Genomic DNA, 16,043 nt, shown 5'->3' on the forward strand with positions numbered 1-16,043 from the left:
TGCAGTGGCGCGATCTCGGCTCACTGCAAGCTCCGCCTCCCGGGTTCACGCCATTCTCCTGCCTCAGCCTCCCGAGTAGCTGGGACTACAGGCGCCCGCCACCTCGCCCAGCTAGTTTTTTCTATTTTTTAGTAGAGACGGGGTTTCACCGTGTTAGCCAGGATGGTCTCGATCTCCTGACCTCGTGATCCGCCCGTCTCGGCCTCCCAAAGTGCTGGGATTACAGGCTTGAGCCACCGCGCCCGGCCTCGTTTTGTAATTTTCTTAGACTTCCAAATTCATAGTGAAGTTGACCCAACATGACAGGAAACAGGATTCGAGGGGTTTGAACAGAGTGGGGGGATCGTCCGTATCCTGGGGCCGACAGCCTCACACTGATGGATGGTTCTGGAACTGCCCACAGGCAGCCCCTCTGCCATGGTGGACGAAGCTGGGGCTTCCTGGTTCATTCACTCCCCTGGCTGGGAGGACCCAGAGGTGCCTCCCTCTAGCGTACAGTGCCGCTGGCCCCGCCATGGGCCCCTGGCCTCAACCCAGAGAGCTTCTCCAAACCAGTGGCTGTGGCCCCACCATCTCCCGAGCGCCAGGCAGGGAACCCCTTCTGCATCCACCCTGGGCTCACTTTGCTCCTCCTGGAACCAGCGCGCAACCCCTCACCTTAGACACCCCCGTCCCCATGTTGGTGTGGCGCCTGCCCTCAGCTGACTCTGACAAACACACGGTCAATGTTTCTGTGAAGTTTGGGAAAATAAGATCTTTTCACTGTACTGGGTCAAGACCTGACTCCACTCCGCACGGCCCCTGTGCACTTCCGGTATCTCTGCGGGAGGAGGGGCGCCAAGCAGCCAGGAGCTACCTGTGGGGAAGGCGAGTTGAGGAAGCTTTTCCCTAGTGTTGCTGGGCTCACCCCCGTGGAAATGGCCCCCGCACCCTGGCTCACCTCCGTGGGGACGGCCCCCACTCCCTGGCTCACCTCCGTGGGGACGGCCCCCATGCCCTGGCTTACCTCTGTGGGGACGGCCCGCAAACCCCAGCTCACCTGCATAGGGACGGCCCCCATGCTGGGCTCACCCACCTGACATCAACAAGAAGGCGGGGGCCTGATGGTGTCTCCAATATGTCCTGTTTGAAGATTCCGGATCTAGACGCTGGGGTGTGGGGACGGTGTCAGACAGGTAGAGGTGTGTGTGTGGAAAATTCAGTTCTCAGAAGCTTCTAATCAGGATAGAGGTTTGCTTTGACTTCTTATGGGAATTGCTTGACGGCGGCTGTGTCTGTCGCCCACACACGCCCCAAGAGGTTCATACCTGAGCAACTCTTATCCACAGAAAACGTGGCTCAGCCCCCTCAGTGGGAAGATTAAGCTGATTTTCCATTCTCCCATAGAAAACGTTACCAAATTGTCATTTTGTAAAAGTAATCCGAGGCTGTGAGGTCAGGAACTTTAGGGTAAAAAACGTGCCGTGTGATTCTGTCTGTGATGCTTCCTGTGTGGGCCTCCGATTCTGTGTGTGATGCTGCCTGTGTGAGCTTCCAATTCTGTCTGTGATGCTGCCTGTGTGAGCTTCCTACACTCATGGTGTGCTGGGTCTTTCACTGTAAGTATGTTCAGTTTTAGGCCTAACACTGTGTTCATAATGTCATATGCCTTTTCTTAAGGAAGTTGCCAAAACGATGTAACTTCAGGGTGTGCACAGTCGACCGCGGCCAGGTGCTCCTGCCCCACAAGTCTCTCCAGGGGGAGCCTCAGATAGTCCTGCAGTTGCAGAGATGGAGATTGTTTATAATTACTTAGGAAAGGAAGACCCACGTGCTGGGGAAGGACTGGGAACAAGACAAAAACAAATACACTACAGCCCAGGCTGAAAATGGCAGGGACAGGGTGGGCTGGGGATGGAGGCCTTTCGGGGAACGTCAAGCAGATGGAATCAGAAACCAAACGAAGCAGAGGGACCCACTCCCCCAACAGCCCCCAGCCTCCCCCACCACCACACAGAGCCCAGGGCTGCCCTCGGGAGTCAGCAGCCAGAAGAGTTCTTGGCCTGAACCAGGGATCCCCCGAGGGGAAGGCAAGTGACCACAGAAGCTCAGCTGGGGCCAGGGGAAGGAGAAAGGGCCTGGGCTTGCATCCCGGACGTGGGTGCCTATGTGCTGAGCACTGACCGTGCCAGGGACAGGGAGGGAGCGATTTTCACCTGCGGTGTCCACACGGGCTTGCACCCGTTTATTCGACACCCCTGTGGTGGTGGGAGGTGACAGCAAACCCGAGGCTCTGGCCCTGGCCTTGCCTCCCACAGCACGGCCTGTGCCTCCCCAGGCTTCCCAGGAGGCCGCTCTGGCACTGACCCAGCAGACACCACCTCTCCGTGACCTCCAGGTTTCCTCCAGATTTTACGCTTTTATTATTCAAAACACAGAAGGGGTGAGACACGGCCACTCGGTCCTCCAGGAGCCTTTATTGATGTTTAACAATCAGGTTACACGTCCCAGTGCCTGGGATTTGTTCTCAGACACTTCGTGCCACCAGGCTGGTCATTGCCTTTCAGTTCCCACAGATTTTCAGAGCTCCAGAAACAGCAGCACGAACAGTGAGCGAAGCTTCCACTGGAGCCAGCCCCAGAGCAACGGGGTCCGGTGTGAACATCCCAGGGCCCAGGTCGGTCCCTCACACCCAGGTTGGAGCTCACGTCACTGAAGGAGAAGGCAAAGCTGGGGCAACGCGCCGGGGACAGGCCAAAACTGAGGAAACGCGCCGGGGACGGCCCGAAGCTGAGGAGACGCGCGTGGGACTGGCCGTGAAGCTGAGGAAACGCGCGTGGGCCGGGCCGGAAGCTGAGGAGACGCGCGGGGGACGGGCCGTGAAGCTGAGGAGACGCGCGGGGGACGGGCCGTGAAGCTGAGGAGACGAGCGGGGGAAGGGCCGGAAGCTGAAGAGACGCGCGGGGGAAGGGCCGTGAAGCTGAGGAAACGCGCGGGGGACGGGGCCGGAAGCTGAGGAGACGCGCGGGGGACGGGCCCGGAAGCTGAGGAGACGCGCGGGGGAAGGGCCGGAAGCTGAGGAGACGCGCGGGGGAAGGGCCGTGAAGCTGAGGAGACGCGCGGGGGACGGGGCCGGAAGCTGAGGAGACGCGCGGGGGACGGGCCCGGAAGCTGAGGAGACGCGCGGGGGACGGGCCGTGAAGCTGAGGAGACGCGCGGGGGACGGGCCCGGAAGCTGAGGAGACGCGCGGGGGACGGGCCCGGAAGCTGAGGAGACGCGCGGGGGACGGGCCGGGAAGCTGAGGAGACGCGCGGGGGACGGGCCCGGAAGCTGAGGAGACGCGCGGGGGAAGGGCCGGAAGCTGAGGAGACGCGCGGGGGAAGGGCCGTGAAGCTGAGGAGACGCGCGGGGGACGGGGCCGGAAGCTGAGGAGACGCGCGGGGGACGGGCCCGGAAGCTGAGGAGACGCGCGGGGGACGGGCCGTGAAGCTGAGGAGACGCGCGGGGGACGGGCCCGGAAGCTGAGGAGACGCGCGGGGGACGGGCCCGGAAGCTGCGGAGACGCGCGGGGGACGGGCCGTGAAGCTGAGGAGACGCGCGGGGGACGGGCCCCGAGGCTGAGGAGACGCGCGGGGGACGGGCCCCGAGGCTGAGGAGACGCGCGGGGACGGCCGCGAAGCCGCTGCGGAAGGAGGACGTGAACGCCTGTGGCTGGGACACAGCATCTCCCGACGCCAGCCTCGTGGGGGCCGGGACAGCACCCGGAGGCCGACGCCCACGCTCAGCGCCCGAGAGGGACGCCCACGAGCAGCGCCGCACGCCCGGAGCTGCTCCCAGCGCCCACGACGGGGCCTGGTGGTACCGAGGGCTGTGAACAAGCTTCACCTGTGGGGACCGGGACCCTTTCACCCGACATGGGAGCTTCGGGCTACAGCAAACACATTTGCGCCCCACAGCGTTTGCGCCGCTGGCAACCTGGCCCCTCCCCTGACCCCAGGGCTCGGCAGAGTCGGAGCCTGCACCGCAAGGCTTATCCCATGGATTTCCCGTCAGGGAAAACCACAGCAGCGGTCAGGGGGAGGGAGGGGAGAAGCCAGGACCCTCTTCCTCCAGGGCTCGTTCCCTCTCTGGCCTGAAGACGTTCAACCTCGGCTCCTACGGGGGGCTGGTCCTGGGTCCCCCTCCCCGCAGCCCCGCAGGCTCTGACAGTCTCTGGGCACCTGTGCCCTGCGGGGCCTGGTGGGCTTAGTGCCAGCCCAGGAGCCTTCTCTGCGGCCCCCACTTTATGAGATGGGTGGTGAAGCGCCAGCCTTTCCGAGCTGGGGTGCCTGGGTGCTCTGCCCGCCCCATGAGTTCAGAGCCCACCTCTCACGGCCCCGGACCTGGCCAGTTGCTGGGTTTCTGTGTGACTTCCCTGTTACGGCCAGGGGAGGGCCTGGAGGCTGAGCCCCCACCCGGGACTCACCAGGGGCAGGCACTGGGCCAGGATCCCGGTGCGGGGCGTGCAGCGGAAGGGGCTGTCCTCCCTCAGCTGGATGCAGCACTGGCTGCTACACTCCTGGTGGCTGCTGCAGAAGTTGCCGTTGGGCTGGGGAGGCAGCCAGGCAGTGGTCGTGGAGAGGGGCCATCTCCTGCTACCCCTGCTCCATCCGCCCCAGGGGCCCGCAGCTCACCTTGCGCCAGGGCACACACTGCAGGAAGATGGTTTGGGATGTGCAGAACTCCTGCGGGCTCTTGTTGTTGCGGACGCAGCAGCTGCTCTGGCACTCTGAGTTGTCTGAGCATCTGTACCCGTTGGGCTATGGGACAGCAGACGCCTCATCCCTGCACCCACCATCCACTCCCTGGCTCTTCCGGGGCAGTGGGAGGGGGCCACAGCAGTTTTGCTCCTCTGCCCCCCACCCGCCGCATGCACCTCACCTTCTTCCAGGGCAGGCACTGCAGGAGGATGGTCTTAGGGGTGCAGAGCGTGTGTGGGTCCAGGCTGTTGGTGGTACAGCAGTTGCTCTGGCACTCCTCATGGCTCCTGCATGGCTCCCCGATGACCTGAAATGCCACTCACCAGCTCGCTCACCTGTTCCTGGGCAGGGCCTGCAGACCCCGTACTCAGGAAGGGCCTCCCGTCTCTCTGGCTCCTCTGTGTCATCATCCTTCAAACTTGGGTTCCCTGAGAAGTTTCTGGAACAAACCCAGACTGCCGTGGCTCTGGCAGGTCAGTGCTGGGGGCCCAGGGCTGAGAAAGGGAATGTCTACCGTGAGCCATGCAGAAGAGGGTAAACCAAGGCACTGAGGGCAAGGATGCAGGAGCAGAGCATGGGCGAAGCTCTCGGGCCGGCCCAGTGCCTGGCATTTTACAGGAGAAGAAACAAGCTCAGGAAGGGCGAGCACGGCGCCCGGGATCACACAGCCAGCAGAGGCGAGCCGACAGCCAGGCCCCCCCCCCCCCCCCCCCCCGTGCCAAGGCTTGTAGCCACCCCCCACCCCCACGCACAGAAGGCACCACCGTGTGTGCGACCTCTGGTCTTGCTTGCTCAGAGTGTTGTGGATGAGGCTATGTCTACTGACGTTACTGCATTCGACCCTAAAACTGAGAGATTTTTAAGATAACAATAGGAATCCCATTGCCTGTTAACATAAATAACAACTTTATTAAAAGTGGGTATATTTTCTGGCCAGGCGCAATGGCTCATGCCTGTAATCTCAGCACTTTGGGAGGCCGAGGCCAGTGGATCACCTGAGGTCAGGAGTTCAAGAACAGCCTGATCAACATGGTGAAACCCCATCTCTACTAAAAATACAAAATTTAGCCAGGCGTGGTGGCGGGAGCCTGTAAGCCGAGCTACTCAGGAGGCGGACGCAGGAGAATCGCCTGAACTGGGAAGGTGGAGGTTTCAGTGAGCTGAGATCGCACCACTGCACTCCAGCCTGGGCAACAGGGCGAGGCTTCATCACACACACACACACAAATTTAAAAAGTAATAAAATAAAAAAGAAAAATGGGTATATTTTAAAAAACAGAAGTGTGCACCAGTGCAGCTCCCACGCGGCCCTGCTCCTTCCTGCCTGGTTGACCGCGGCCGTAGTGGCCCCAGTGCTGCTCCTGGTGCTGGGGTCACCATCCCATAGCCTCAAATGTGCTTAGGCAGCACAGCCGGGGGTGTGGCCAGGAGAGCAAGTGTGGCCTCCGGGAGGGTTTCATCCAGGAAGACGCTTTGTGTCACTTTGAGAGCCTCTTTTTTTTTTTTTTTTCGAGACAGAGTCTTGCTCTGTTGCCCAGGCTGGAGTGCTGTGGCCAGAACTCAGCTCACTGCAAGCTCCGCCTCCTGGGCTCACGCCATTCTCTCGCCTCAGCCTCCCGAGCAGCTGGGATTACAGGCGCCCACCACACGCCCGGCTAGTTTTTGTATTTTTAGTAGAGACGGGGTTTCACCATGTTAGCCAGGATGGTCTCGATCTCCTGACCTCATGATCCGCCCATCTCAGCCTCCCAAAGTGCTGGGATTGCAGGCGTGAGCCACCGTGCCCGGCCTTGAGAGCCTCTTGACGGAAGGTGGCAGCCCCTGCGGGCAGGTGGCAGCCCCTGCAGGGGCATCAGGGGCCGCTGGCACCCACCTTATGGGACAGGTTCATCTGCTGCTTCTGCAGCCCATACCCCACCAAGGACCCCAGCGGCAGCAGCAGCAGCAGTAGCAGCATCGTCCACCCTGGGCCAGCCATTGGGCACGTGGACCTGCGGAGACCCAGGATTGTGCTGCTTGGCGCCTAGCACTGGCATCCCCACTCCCTTCCCTCTCCTTTCTCTTGCAAGACAGACTTTAAAAAACATAATGGACTTTATTTTCTACAGCAGTTTTAGGTTTACAGAAAAAGTGCAGACAATATAATTCTCATATGTCACCCTCTTTCCCCTGCCTCAGTTTCCCCTATTATAATGCTGCACTCGTGTGATGCATCTGTCACCATTGATAGACCCACAGGGACGCGCCGTCATCACCTGACATCCACAGCTCACACGAGGTCGCTTGGTGTGTGCCTGCTGCGGGTTTGGGTGAGTGCGTTCTCACGGAATCGGAATCACCGTTTCAGTATCCTGCAGAGCGGATACTGAATGCCCTAAAAACCCACTGTACCCTCCCCAGCTGCTGGCAGCCACTGAGCTTTTCACTGTCTCCTTGGTTTTGCCTTTTCCGGAATCCTGTTTGGATGGAATCGGTCTTAGCCTTCTCAGGTCGGCTTATTTCACTGAGTAAAGTGCAATTTAAGGTTCCTCTGTGGCTTTTCGTGGCATAAAGACCCATTTCTTTTTAGCACTGCATGGAAAATGGATTTAACACATCAAGGCAAAACGTGAAAAATGGATTTTGAAGAACCCTTTTCCCAGCGGACGATGGTGCCCCTGATGAATTTGAATGTGAGCACCTGCTGTGAGCGTGAGCAGGAGCCTCAGTCTGGGGTCCCTCCTGGAGGGGCCCTTGCTGCCCAGCCGCGCAGCAGTGCGGGCATCAGATGAGGCAGTAGCATCGCCCTGCGTGTGTTTGGTGGCCCAGCCATGCTCACTGTGAGCCCCATGCCCGGACGGCGCCGCCCCCGCCACAGCGACCGGCCCAGGACAGGGTGGACGGCAGGAACCCTTCCTTGGGACTTTTCCAGCAGGGCCCAGACGGGAGACGTCATTAGGAGAGTCTCTCTTTTCCTCCCGCGTTCCAAAGCCATACGGGAAAACCCAGTAGGCTCCACAAATCGTGAGAAGTGACTGGAGAGTCCAGACCAAGATCAACATAAAATTCAAAACGATTTCTCCATGATGGCCATAAATAACCAGAAAATAGAAAACGGGCCGGGCGCGGTGGCTCAAGCCTGTAATCCCAGCACTTTGGGAGGCCGAGACGGGCGGATCACGAGGTCAGGAGATCGAGACTATCCTGGCTAACACAGTGAAACCCCGTCTCTATTAAGAAATACAAAAAAAAAAAAAACTAGCCGGGCGAGGTGGCGGGCGCCTGTAGTCCCAGCTACTCGGGAGGCTGAGGCCGGAGAATGGCGTGAACCCGGGAGGCGGAGCTTGCAGTGAGCTGCGATCCGGCCACTGCACTCCAGCCTGGGCGACAGAGCGAGACTCCCGTCTCAAAAAAAAAAAAAATAGAAAATAGAAAACGAACACCACTCACGCTAACAAGATAAACCATTCGTTATGTAAGATGAAGAGCGAATATGAAGTCCACACAAAGAAAGTCTACCCTCGGCCTCCCCCTCGGCTCCCTCACCCCATGCTGTGAGATCACTGATCACTCATGGCTGCGCTGGGGCTGGGCAGGGTCTCTCTGTCTCTGTCTCTCTGTCTCTGTCTGCCTCTGTCTCTCTGTCTCTGTCTCTCCCTCTCTCTCTTTTTGTCTCTCTGTCTCTCTCTGTCTCTCCCTCTCTGTCTCTTTCTGTCTCTGTCTCTCTTTGTCTCTGTCTCTCTGTCTCTCCCTCTGTCTTTCTGTCTCTCTCTGTCTCTCCCTCTCTCTCCCTCTGTCTGTGTCTGTCTCTCTCTGTCTCTATCTCTCCCTCTCTCTGTCTCTGTCTCTCCCTCTCCCTCTCTCTGTCTCTTTATGTCTCTCCCTCTCTGTCTCTCTCTCCCTCTCTCTGTCTCTCCCTCTCTCTGTCTCTCTCTCTCTCCCTCTCTCTGTCTCTGTCTTTCCCTCTCTCTGTTTCTGTCTTTCTCATCTCTGTCTCTCCCTCTCTGTGTCTCTCTCTGTCTCTCCCTCTCTCTGTCTCTGTCTCTTTAATCCCCTTGATTATTATTTTTCTTAAATTCCTCATATCTCACGTGCATTCAGGGGAAAGGTGGAGCTCTGGCCACAGCCTATAGCCGCCTGCTGGGGAAGCCACAGCAGGTCAGGACTCGGTCAGTGACCCCACTTCCAACTCAAGACCAGTCAGAGGAACCCAAATATGGATGCCCACCTCCCCCATCCCCATTGCAGGGGCAGCCCAGCCCCAGCAGTGTCCTCCGCACATGAGCAGTCCCTGCACCCACACCTCTGCCTGCAGCTGGGCAGCCTCCCCGCTCCCAGCACTCCCTCCTGTCTTCCCTGCCACTGTGTCAGCATCACAAAGTCAGGAACTGATTTTGCCTCCCTCACAGGAAGTAAAAGGTCAAAGGTCTCAGATGCCCCTCTCACGTGATCCTGGAGCCCCGATCCCAGACAAATGAGTCATGTCAACACTTTCCAAGATGAATGGCCACATCCCCAGCCATCGGGCAAGCTTAGTAAGCCGTGTTTCCGGTCATATCCAGCCTATTCAATATAACTTTGTTTAGAGACAGGGCCTTGCTCTGTTGCCCAGGCTGGAGTGCAGTGGAACAATCGCAGCTTGCTGCAGCCTCAACCTCCTGGGCTCGAGTGATCCTCCCAACTCAGCCTCTGAGTAGCTGGAATGACAGGTGTGAGCCACTGTGCCTGTTCTAAATATACTTTTTAATGTAACTACATAAAAGCTAAATTGAATCACAACTATAACTTTTTTTTTTTTGAGATGGAGTCTCGCTCTGTCACCCAGGCTGGAGTGCAGTGGCGCGATTTCAGCTCACTGCAAACTCCACCTCCTGGGTTCACGTCATTCTCCTGCCTCAGCCTCCCGAGTAGCTGGGACCACAGGCACCCGCCACCATGCCCGGCTAATTTTTTTTTGTTTTTAGTAGAGACGGGGTTTCACTGTGTTAGCCAGGTTGGTCTTGATCTCCTGACCTCGTGATTCACCTGTCTCAGCCTCCCAAAGTGTTGGGATTACAGGTGTGAGCCACTGCGCCCGGCCTATAACTTTTTTAAATTTGAAGTTTACAGTATCTTTCCTGTACTTGGAACCAGGAAAAACATTTTTCTGGTCTCAAACCTTTTCACAGGCCCTTGCAAAGTTCACAGCCCTCGTTTCCAAATGGAGCACGATGTGCCCGACAGATCAAAGGGCCCTGCTCAGCCCAGGAACAGGCAGCTGCCTGTGCTGGGAAAGTCCAGTGTCTAAAAGGTCACAGGTCACACCGTTTGCAGCAGTGTTTTTCACGACGGCCAGAGGGTGGACGAATGTGTTATGTAACCCCTGCCCCGAATGTGGTATGTATGTGCAATGGGACGTCAGTGGCCCTGGAAATGGAAGGCAGCTCGGACCCGGAGGCCACACAGTCACCCTGAGGACCTGATGCTGAGGGAATGAGCCCCTCACAGAAGTTCAGATACCGTTTGAGCCCATGTGTGAGGTCCCCAGGGTCGTCAAACCCACAGAGACAGGCAGTGCAATGGTGGTGCCCGGGGCGGGTGGGGTGGATGTTGGTGTTTAACGGGGTGGGTTGACATTTGGGAAGATATAAAGCTCTGCAGATGGATGGCAGTGGCAGCTACACAGCAACGTCAACCTGCTTCATGCCACTGAACTGTGCACTTAAAAATCATTAACATGGCCTGGGTGCGGTGGCTCATGCCTCTAATCCCAGCACTTCGGGAGGCCAAGGCTGGCAATCACCTGAGGTCGGGAGTTCAAAATCAGCCTGACCAACATGATGAAACCCGTCTCTACTAAAAACACAAAATTAGCCGGGTATGGTGGCTCATCCCTGTAGTCCCAGCTACTTAGGAGGCCGAGGCAGGAGAATTGCTTGAACACTGGAGGCAGAGGTTGCAGTGAGCTGAGATCGTGCCACTGCACTCCAGCCTGGGCAACAGAGTGAGACTCCATCTCAAAAAAAATATATTGTTAAAATGATCAACTTTATGTTAAATGCATTTTACCACAATAAAAGCAAAGGTCACAGGCCGACCTCATGAGTGCCCTGGAGGTGCTGTTACCCCTGGGATGGAAGCTCATTCTTTTCTTTTTTTTGAGACAGAGTCTGGCGCTGTCGCCCAGGCTGGAGTGCAGTGGCACGATCTCAGCTCACTCCTAGCTCCGCCTCCCGGGTTCACCCCATTCTCCTGCCTCAGCCTCCTGAGTAGCTGGGACTACAGGCGCCCGCCACAGTGCTCGGCTAATTTTTTGTGTTTTTAGTAGAAATGGGATTTCACCGTGTTAGCCAGGATGGTCTCCATCTCCTCACCTTGTAATTCGCCCGCCTCAGCCTCCCAAAGTGCTGGGATTATAAGAGTGAGCCACTGCGCCCGGCCGGAAGCTCATGATTTTCAAATGTTCTATATACATGGGGGTCTCTATTCCCGGATATTTGCTTAAAAATCTCTTGGGGCCGGGCGCGGTGGCTCAAGCCTGTAATCCCAGCACTTTGGGAGGCCGAGACGGGCGGATCACGAGGTCAGGAGATCGAGACCAACCTGGCTAACACGGTGAAACCCCGTCTCTACTAAAAATACAAGAAAATTAGCTGGGCGAGGTGGTGGGGGCCTGTAGTCCCAGCTACTCGGGAGGCTGAGGCAGGAGAATGGCGTGAACCCAGCGGGGCAAAGCTTGCAGTGAGCCGAGATCGCGCCACTGCACTCCAGCCTGGGGCACAGAGCAAGACTCCGTCTCAAAAAAAAAAAAAAAAAAAAAACTCTTGGATCAGACATTTCTTCAGTTTTTCTTATAATTATCAATATCTAGTTTGTTTCCATAGTAGTTCAATCTGCTAAGTAAAAAGCTTGATGCTAAATCTTGTCAAAGACATTACAGATCCCCATAAATCATCTGGGAAACCACAGCTTTCATGTTTTGAGCATAAGCTCCTGGGGCTGGTGCTATAACCCCTGTCCCGACTCTTCTGAGTTTCAAGGGCCCAGGAGGGCCGGGCTGGGCACCCAGCAGGTGGAGTCATCCCCACAGGGCACCCCGACCAAGGGCAGAGCTGGCTCCACTGCAGGGTCGATCCTGGGCTCTGGGTCGTGCACGTGTCCTGTTGACACCCAGAGGACAGGACGTGCGAGTGACTCGTGAGATTGGGCCTCCCTTGCTGAAAACTTCCCTGGTGGCTGACAGTTGCTTGGACATGCAGTGGCCCTACCTTTTTCCGTCAGGCCCCAGCAGCCCCTCTGTGTAGAGGTGAGACAGGCCAGGCTGCAGCTTCTCGATGAGACGCCCCAAAGCAGAGAAGTACCCCGAGCAGAGACGTGGCAGCCCAGCAGCACCCTGGGCACAATCGCAGCCCTGCCTCTTCCTTCTCCTTCTTGTTCCCTCCTTTGGTCCCAGGAGGAAGACGCTCATCTCCCCGCATGAGAGGCTGAGTGTAGGCGTCTGGACAGGGGCCAGTCCCACACGGCTACTGACTCCGGACCACAAAGAAGCTGGAAGCCACAGCTCCACCTCTGCAGCCAATTGCTGGGACAGTCAGGGCTTGATTTCTCTGTGTTCTGCCCCCACTTCCAACTCAGGACCAACCAGAGGACGCCAAACATGTCCTCTCACCAACCACCGGACACCTCACTCTCCATCAGCCGCCCCTGCCTTCCCCACAACACCACCACCACCCTAATCGGTGGACCTGTGCCCCGCCCCCTGCCTGCCGATCTCAGAGTGGGGCGCTCCCAAGCTCTGAACTCAGAGCCTGGCCTTGCTCTCGTCTGGGTGGTCTTTATTTATCTCTACATTCATCTGCTTAGGCAGTAAACATGTAATGGGCTGGCTGTTTACTCGTTATTTATTTGTGATCGACCATGTGCCAGGCGCCGTGGCAGGCTCGGCGGGGAAGGAGGCTGTGCCCTGGTGTCAACTTGGCGCTCTCCGTCCAGTGTGAGAGCTGGGCCTGGCAACAAACACACTGTGCAGAGTGTGGTGGGTGTCGTTAGGGGCACAACGGAGGTGCCAGGGGGACAACGGAGGTGCCAGGGGCACAACGGAGGTGCCAGGGGGACAACGGAAGTGCCAGGGGGACAACGGAGGTGCCAGGGGGACAACACGCAGCAGGATGTCAGGGAGGCTTCCCAGAGACACCAGCACGACACCTGCTGCCAGGAGCCTGGTCCAGTGGGGATGGGAAAGCAGGAGAGCATCAAGCACGGGGAGGAGGGGTGGGCACAGCCCAGTGTCTGGGGAGCGGAGGCAGGGAAGGTGGAGAGGGCAGGGACAGCCCAGGGGGACACTAGAGAGGGTGGGGAGGTGCCAGCCCTGGAGCTCCAGTGCCAGTCATGCTGCCCTTTTGAATGCTGAGGCCATTAAAGGGGTCTCGGGTGAGAACCACAGGTAGGATTTGGAAGCTCCTGGGTGCGTGGTGGCGTCTGTAATGGGCAGGAAGAGGCTGGAAGTGAGAGGACCCACACCATAGTGTGCATGCCCAGCCAGAAGGGAAAGGAGGCTGAGGCAGGGCTGGGGGGACGAGGAGCAGAGAGAGAGGCAGGAAAGAGCAGTGAGGATGCTGAGGGGTATGAATATGGGGAGTCAGGGTAGGGATTCAGAGTGAGCCCTGGCCTCTGGCAACAGGAACGAGGGGTACATGTACCCAGTCTAATGCAGCACCTCCACTGTTGACCACCAGAAAACAAAGCACCCAAAACTCAGTAGCCCAAAAACATGACTTGTGATGGTTGCTCTGTCTGTGGGTTGACTGTGCTCAGCTGGGCGGTTCTCACACGTGTTGCTCAGGCATCAGCTTTCAGGTAGCAGCTAGGCTGCCGAAAATTATCTGAAGACTCAACAGGGCTGTGTCCAAGATGGCTCCTTTACTCCTGCATCTGGCACCTGGAGGGACTGATGGGCTGGGAGCCCATCAACTCTTGTCCTCTTCACATGGCTCCCATGTGGCTTACAGAGGCTTCCTTACAACACGATGGCCCCAGGGTAGCTAGTGCCTTCCCCAGAGCAAGAGCCCCAGGAGGATCTGCAAGGCTGCTTCTGACCTACCCAGAGGTCACACAGCATCACCTCTACTGCATTCTATTGGCCAAAAGGGAGACCCAGAGACAGCTCAGGATCCATGTGGGAGGAAATAAATGGAGAACTACCTAAGCCAGGGCTGTGTGCCTGAGTTGTCAGTGGAAGCCAAAGAGTCAGCAAACATCCCCACCCAGGGGAAGCATGTAGGGTGGGAGGCAAAGTGAGGCAGGGAAGGATGGGGAGGGGAGGGCAGGGGAGCAAGCTCTTTGGAGTGATGAAAATATCCTAAATTTACATCATGGTGGAGTTTGCACAATCCTGCAATTATACTAATAACAATGAAGATACACTTTATTTTTTTATTTTTTTATTTTTTTTTGAGACGGAGTCTCGCTCTGCCGCCCAGGCTGGAGTGCAGTGGCCGGATCTCAGCTCACTGCAAGCTCCACCTCCCGAGTTCACGCCATTCTCCTGCCTCAGCCTCCCGAGTAGCTGGGACTACAGGCGCCCGCCATCTTGCCCGGCTAGTTTTTTGTATTTTTTTTAGTAGAGACGGGGTTTCACCGTGTTCGCCAGGATGGTCTTGATCTCCTGACCTCGTGATCCACCCGTCTCGGCCTCCCAAAGTGCTGGGATGAAGATACACTTTAAATGGGTGAATTGTATATGTGAATTATATCTCAGATATGCTATAAAATTTTTTTAGAGAGAAAGGCTTTAAACAAATGAAAACAAATCTGTTAGTGTATAGAAAATGTCTAGAACAGGCAAATCCATAGAAACAGAAAGTAGATTAGTGGGAAACAACCTAAATGTCCGTTGATGGATGAATGATGGATAAAGCATGGTGTGTCCAGGCAACATAATACTGTTCAGCCTTAAAAAAGAAGAGACTGCTGCCATATGCAACAACACGGGTGCCCCTTGAGGGCAGTATGCTGTGAGACAGGCCGGGCACAGAAACACAAATGCTGCATGATCCCACTTGCATGAAGAATCTAAAATAATTAAACGTGGCCAGGCGTGGTGGCTCACACCTGTCATTCCAACACTTTGGGAGGCCAGAGAGGGTGGATCATTTGAGTCCAGGAGTTCAAGACATGGGAAACCCTGTCTCTACAAAACATACAAAAATAAGAAATTAGCTGGGTGTGGTAGTGCATGCCTATAGTCCCAGCCACTCGGGAGACTGAGGTGGGAGGATTGCCTGAATCCAGGAAGCGGAGGTTGCAGTGAGCCAAGGTGGTACCATTGCTCTCTAGTCTAGGTGACAGAGTGAGACTCTGTCTCAAAAAAAAAAAAAAAAAGAAAGAAAGAAAGAAAGAAAATATAACTGATTTTTATATATTTATATTGTATCCTGAAACCTCTCTGAACTTAATAGTTCTAACAGTTTCCTGTGGATTCCTTAGGGTTTTCCTTATACAATATCATCTCATCTGCATATAGAGATGATCTTCTTTTGCAGGTTTTCTCAATTTGTCACCTACTTGTTATAACTAGAATTTCAAAAATATTGAATAGAAGTGGCAAGAGAGGACACTTTTGTCTTACTCCTGAGTGCAGGGAAAAAGCATTTATTCTCTTCACCATTCCAAATTATGTCAACCAGACCAGGCGGAGTGGCTCACACCTGTAATCCCAGCAGCGGCCAAGAGCCCTCTTTTAAGAGCCTTTAAGAAAGGCCATGCTGGCTAGGCGTGGTGGCTCAGGCCTGTAATCCCAGCACTTTGGGAAGCCGAAGTGGGTGGATCACCTGAGGTCTGGAGTTCGAGACCAGCTTGACCAACATGGAGAAACCCTGTCTCTACTGAAAATACAAGATTATCCGGGCATAGTGGTGCATACCTGTAATCCCAGCTACTTGGTTGGCTGAGGCAGGAGAATAGCTTGAACCTGGGAGGTGGAGGTTGCGGTGAGCCAAGATCACACCATTTTACTCCACCCTGGGCAACAAGAGCGAAACTCTGCCTCAAAAAAAAACAAAAAACAAATTATGTCAACTGGGCACAGTGGCTCACACCTATAATCCCAGCAGCACTTTGGGAAAGCAAGGTGGGAGGATCGCTTGAGCCCAGGAGTTCAAGACCAGCGTGGGTAACATAGGGAGATAAATAAATAATTAGCCAGACACAGTGTCTGATGCCTGTAGTCTCAGCTACTCAGGAGACTGAGGCAAGAGTATCGCTTGAGCCCAGAAGGTGGAAGTGGCAGTGAGCCAAGATCGCACCACCGCACTCCAGCCTGGGTGACAGAGTCAAATACTATCTCAAAAAAAAAAAAAAAAAAAAAA

At 56.1% G+C, this 16,043-nt stretch overlaps 2 protein-coding genes across 5 annotated transcripts in view; one reads left to right on the plus strand and one right to left on the minus strand.

Moving 5' to 3' along the window:
- Positions 1-2,436: 2,436 nt before the first annotated feature.
- On the minus strand, positions 2,437-12,542 carry LRCOL1 (leucine rich colipase like 1). Of its 4 annotated transcripts, none has more exons than XM_025402801.1 (6): positions 11,946-12,068; positions 6,593-6,710; positions 4,901-5,026; positions 4,654-4,779; positions 4,446-4,568; positions 2,437-2,691 (listed from the first exon to the last, which is right to left on the minus strand). In XM_025402801.1, exons 2-6 carry the CDS (start codon positions 6,695-6,697, stop codon positions 2,689-2,691), a joined length of 483 nt encoding a protein of 160 aa, XP_025258586.1. In that variant the 5' UTR covers positions 6,698-6,710; positions 11,946-12,068; the 3' UTR covers positions 2,437-2,688. The 4 variants fall into 4 exon arrangements, 3 of the variants coding, with proteins under 3 accessions (XP_025258586.1, XP_025258585.1, XP_025258587.1); XR_003121847.1 differs by having other exon boundaries at positions 2,443-2,691; positions 4,901-5,158; positions 11,946-11,996; XM_025402800.1 differs by lacking the exons at positions 2,437-2,691; positions 11,946-12,068 and having other exon boundaries at positions 3,416-4,568; positions 6,593-6,778.
- Positions 12,543-12,910: 368 nt separating this feature from the next.
- P2RX2 (purinergic receptor P2X 2) overlaps positions 12,911-16,043 on the plus strand; it is a 16,155-nt gene continuing 13,022 nt past the window's right edge. The window contains exon 1 of the mRNA XM_025402856.1: positions 12,911-12,948. Within this exon, the coding sequence (XP_025258641.1) occupies positions 12,911-12,948 (38 nt within the window). The remainder of the gene's footprint in view (positions 12,949-16,043) is intronic.

This window comes from Theropithecus gelada, chromosome 11 (genome assembly GCF_003255815.1).
Source record: "Theropithecus gelada isolate Dixy chromosome 11, Tgel_1.0, whole genome shotgun sequence".
NCBI classification, from domain to species: Eukaryota; Metazoa; Chordata; class Mammalia; order Primates; family Cercopithecidae; genus Theropithecus; species Theropithecus gelada.

Coding starts and splice junctions, on each gene's coding strand:
- LRCOL1 (XM_025402800.1), bottom strand. CDS start 6,697: ATGGCTGGCCCAGGGTGGACGATGCTGCTACTGCTGCTGCTGCTGCCG. Junction 5,027..6,592: donor AGATGAACCTGTCCCATAAG/GTGGGTGCCAGC, acceptor GTGGCATTTCAG/GTCATCGGGGAGCCATGCAG. Junction 4,780..4,900: donor AGTGCCTGCCCTGGAAGAAG/GTGAGGTGCATG, acceptor GCTGTCCCATAG/CCCAACGGGTACAGATGCTC.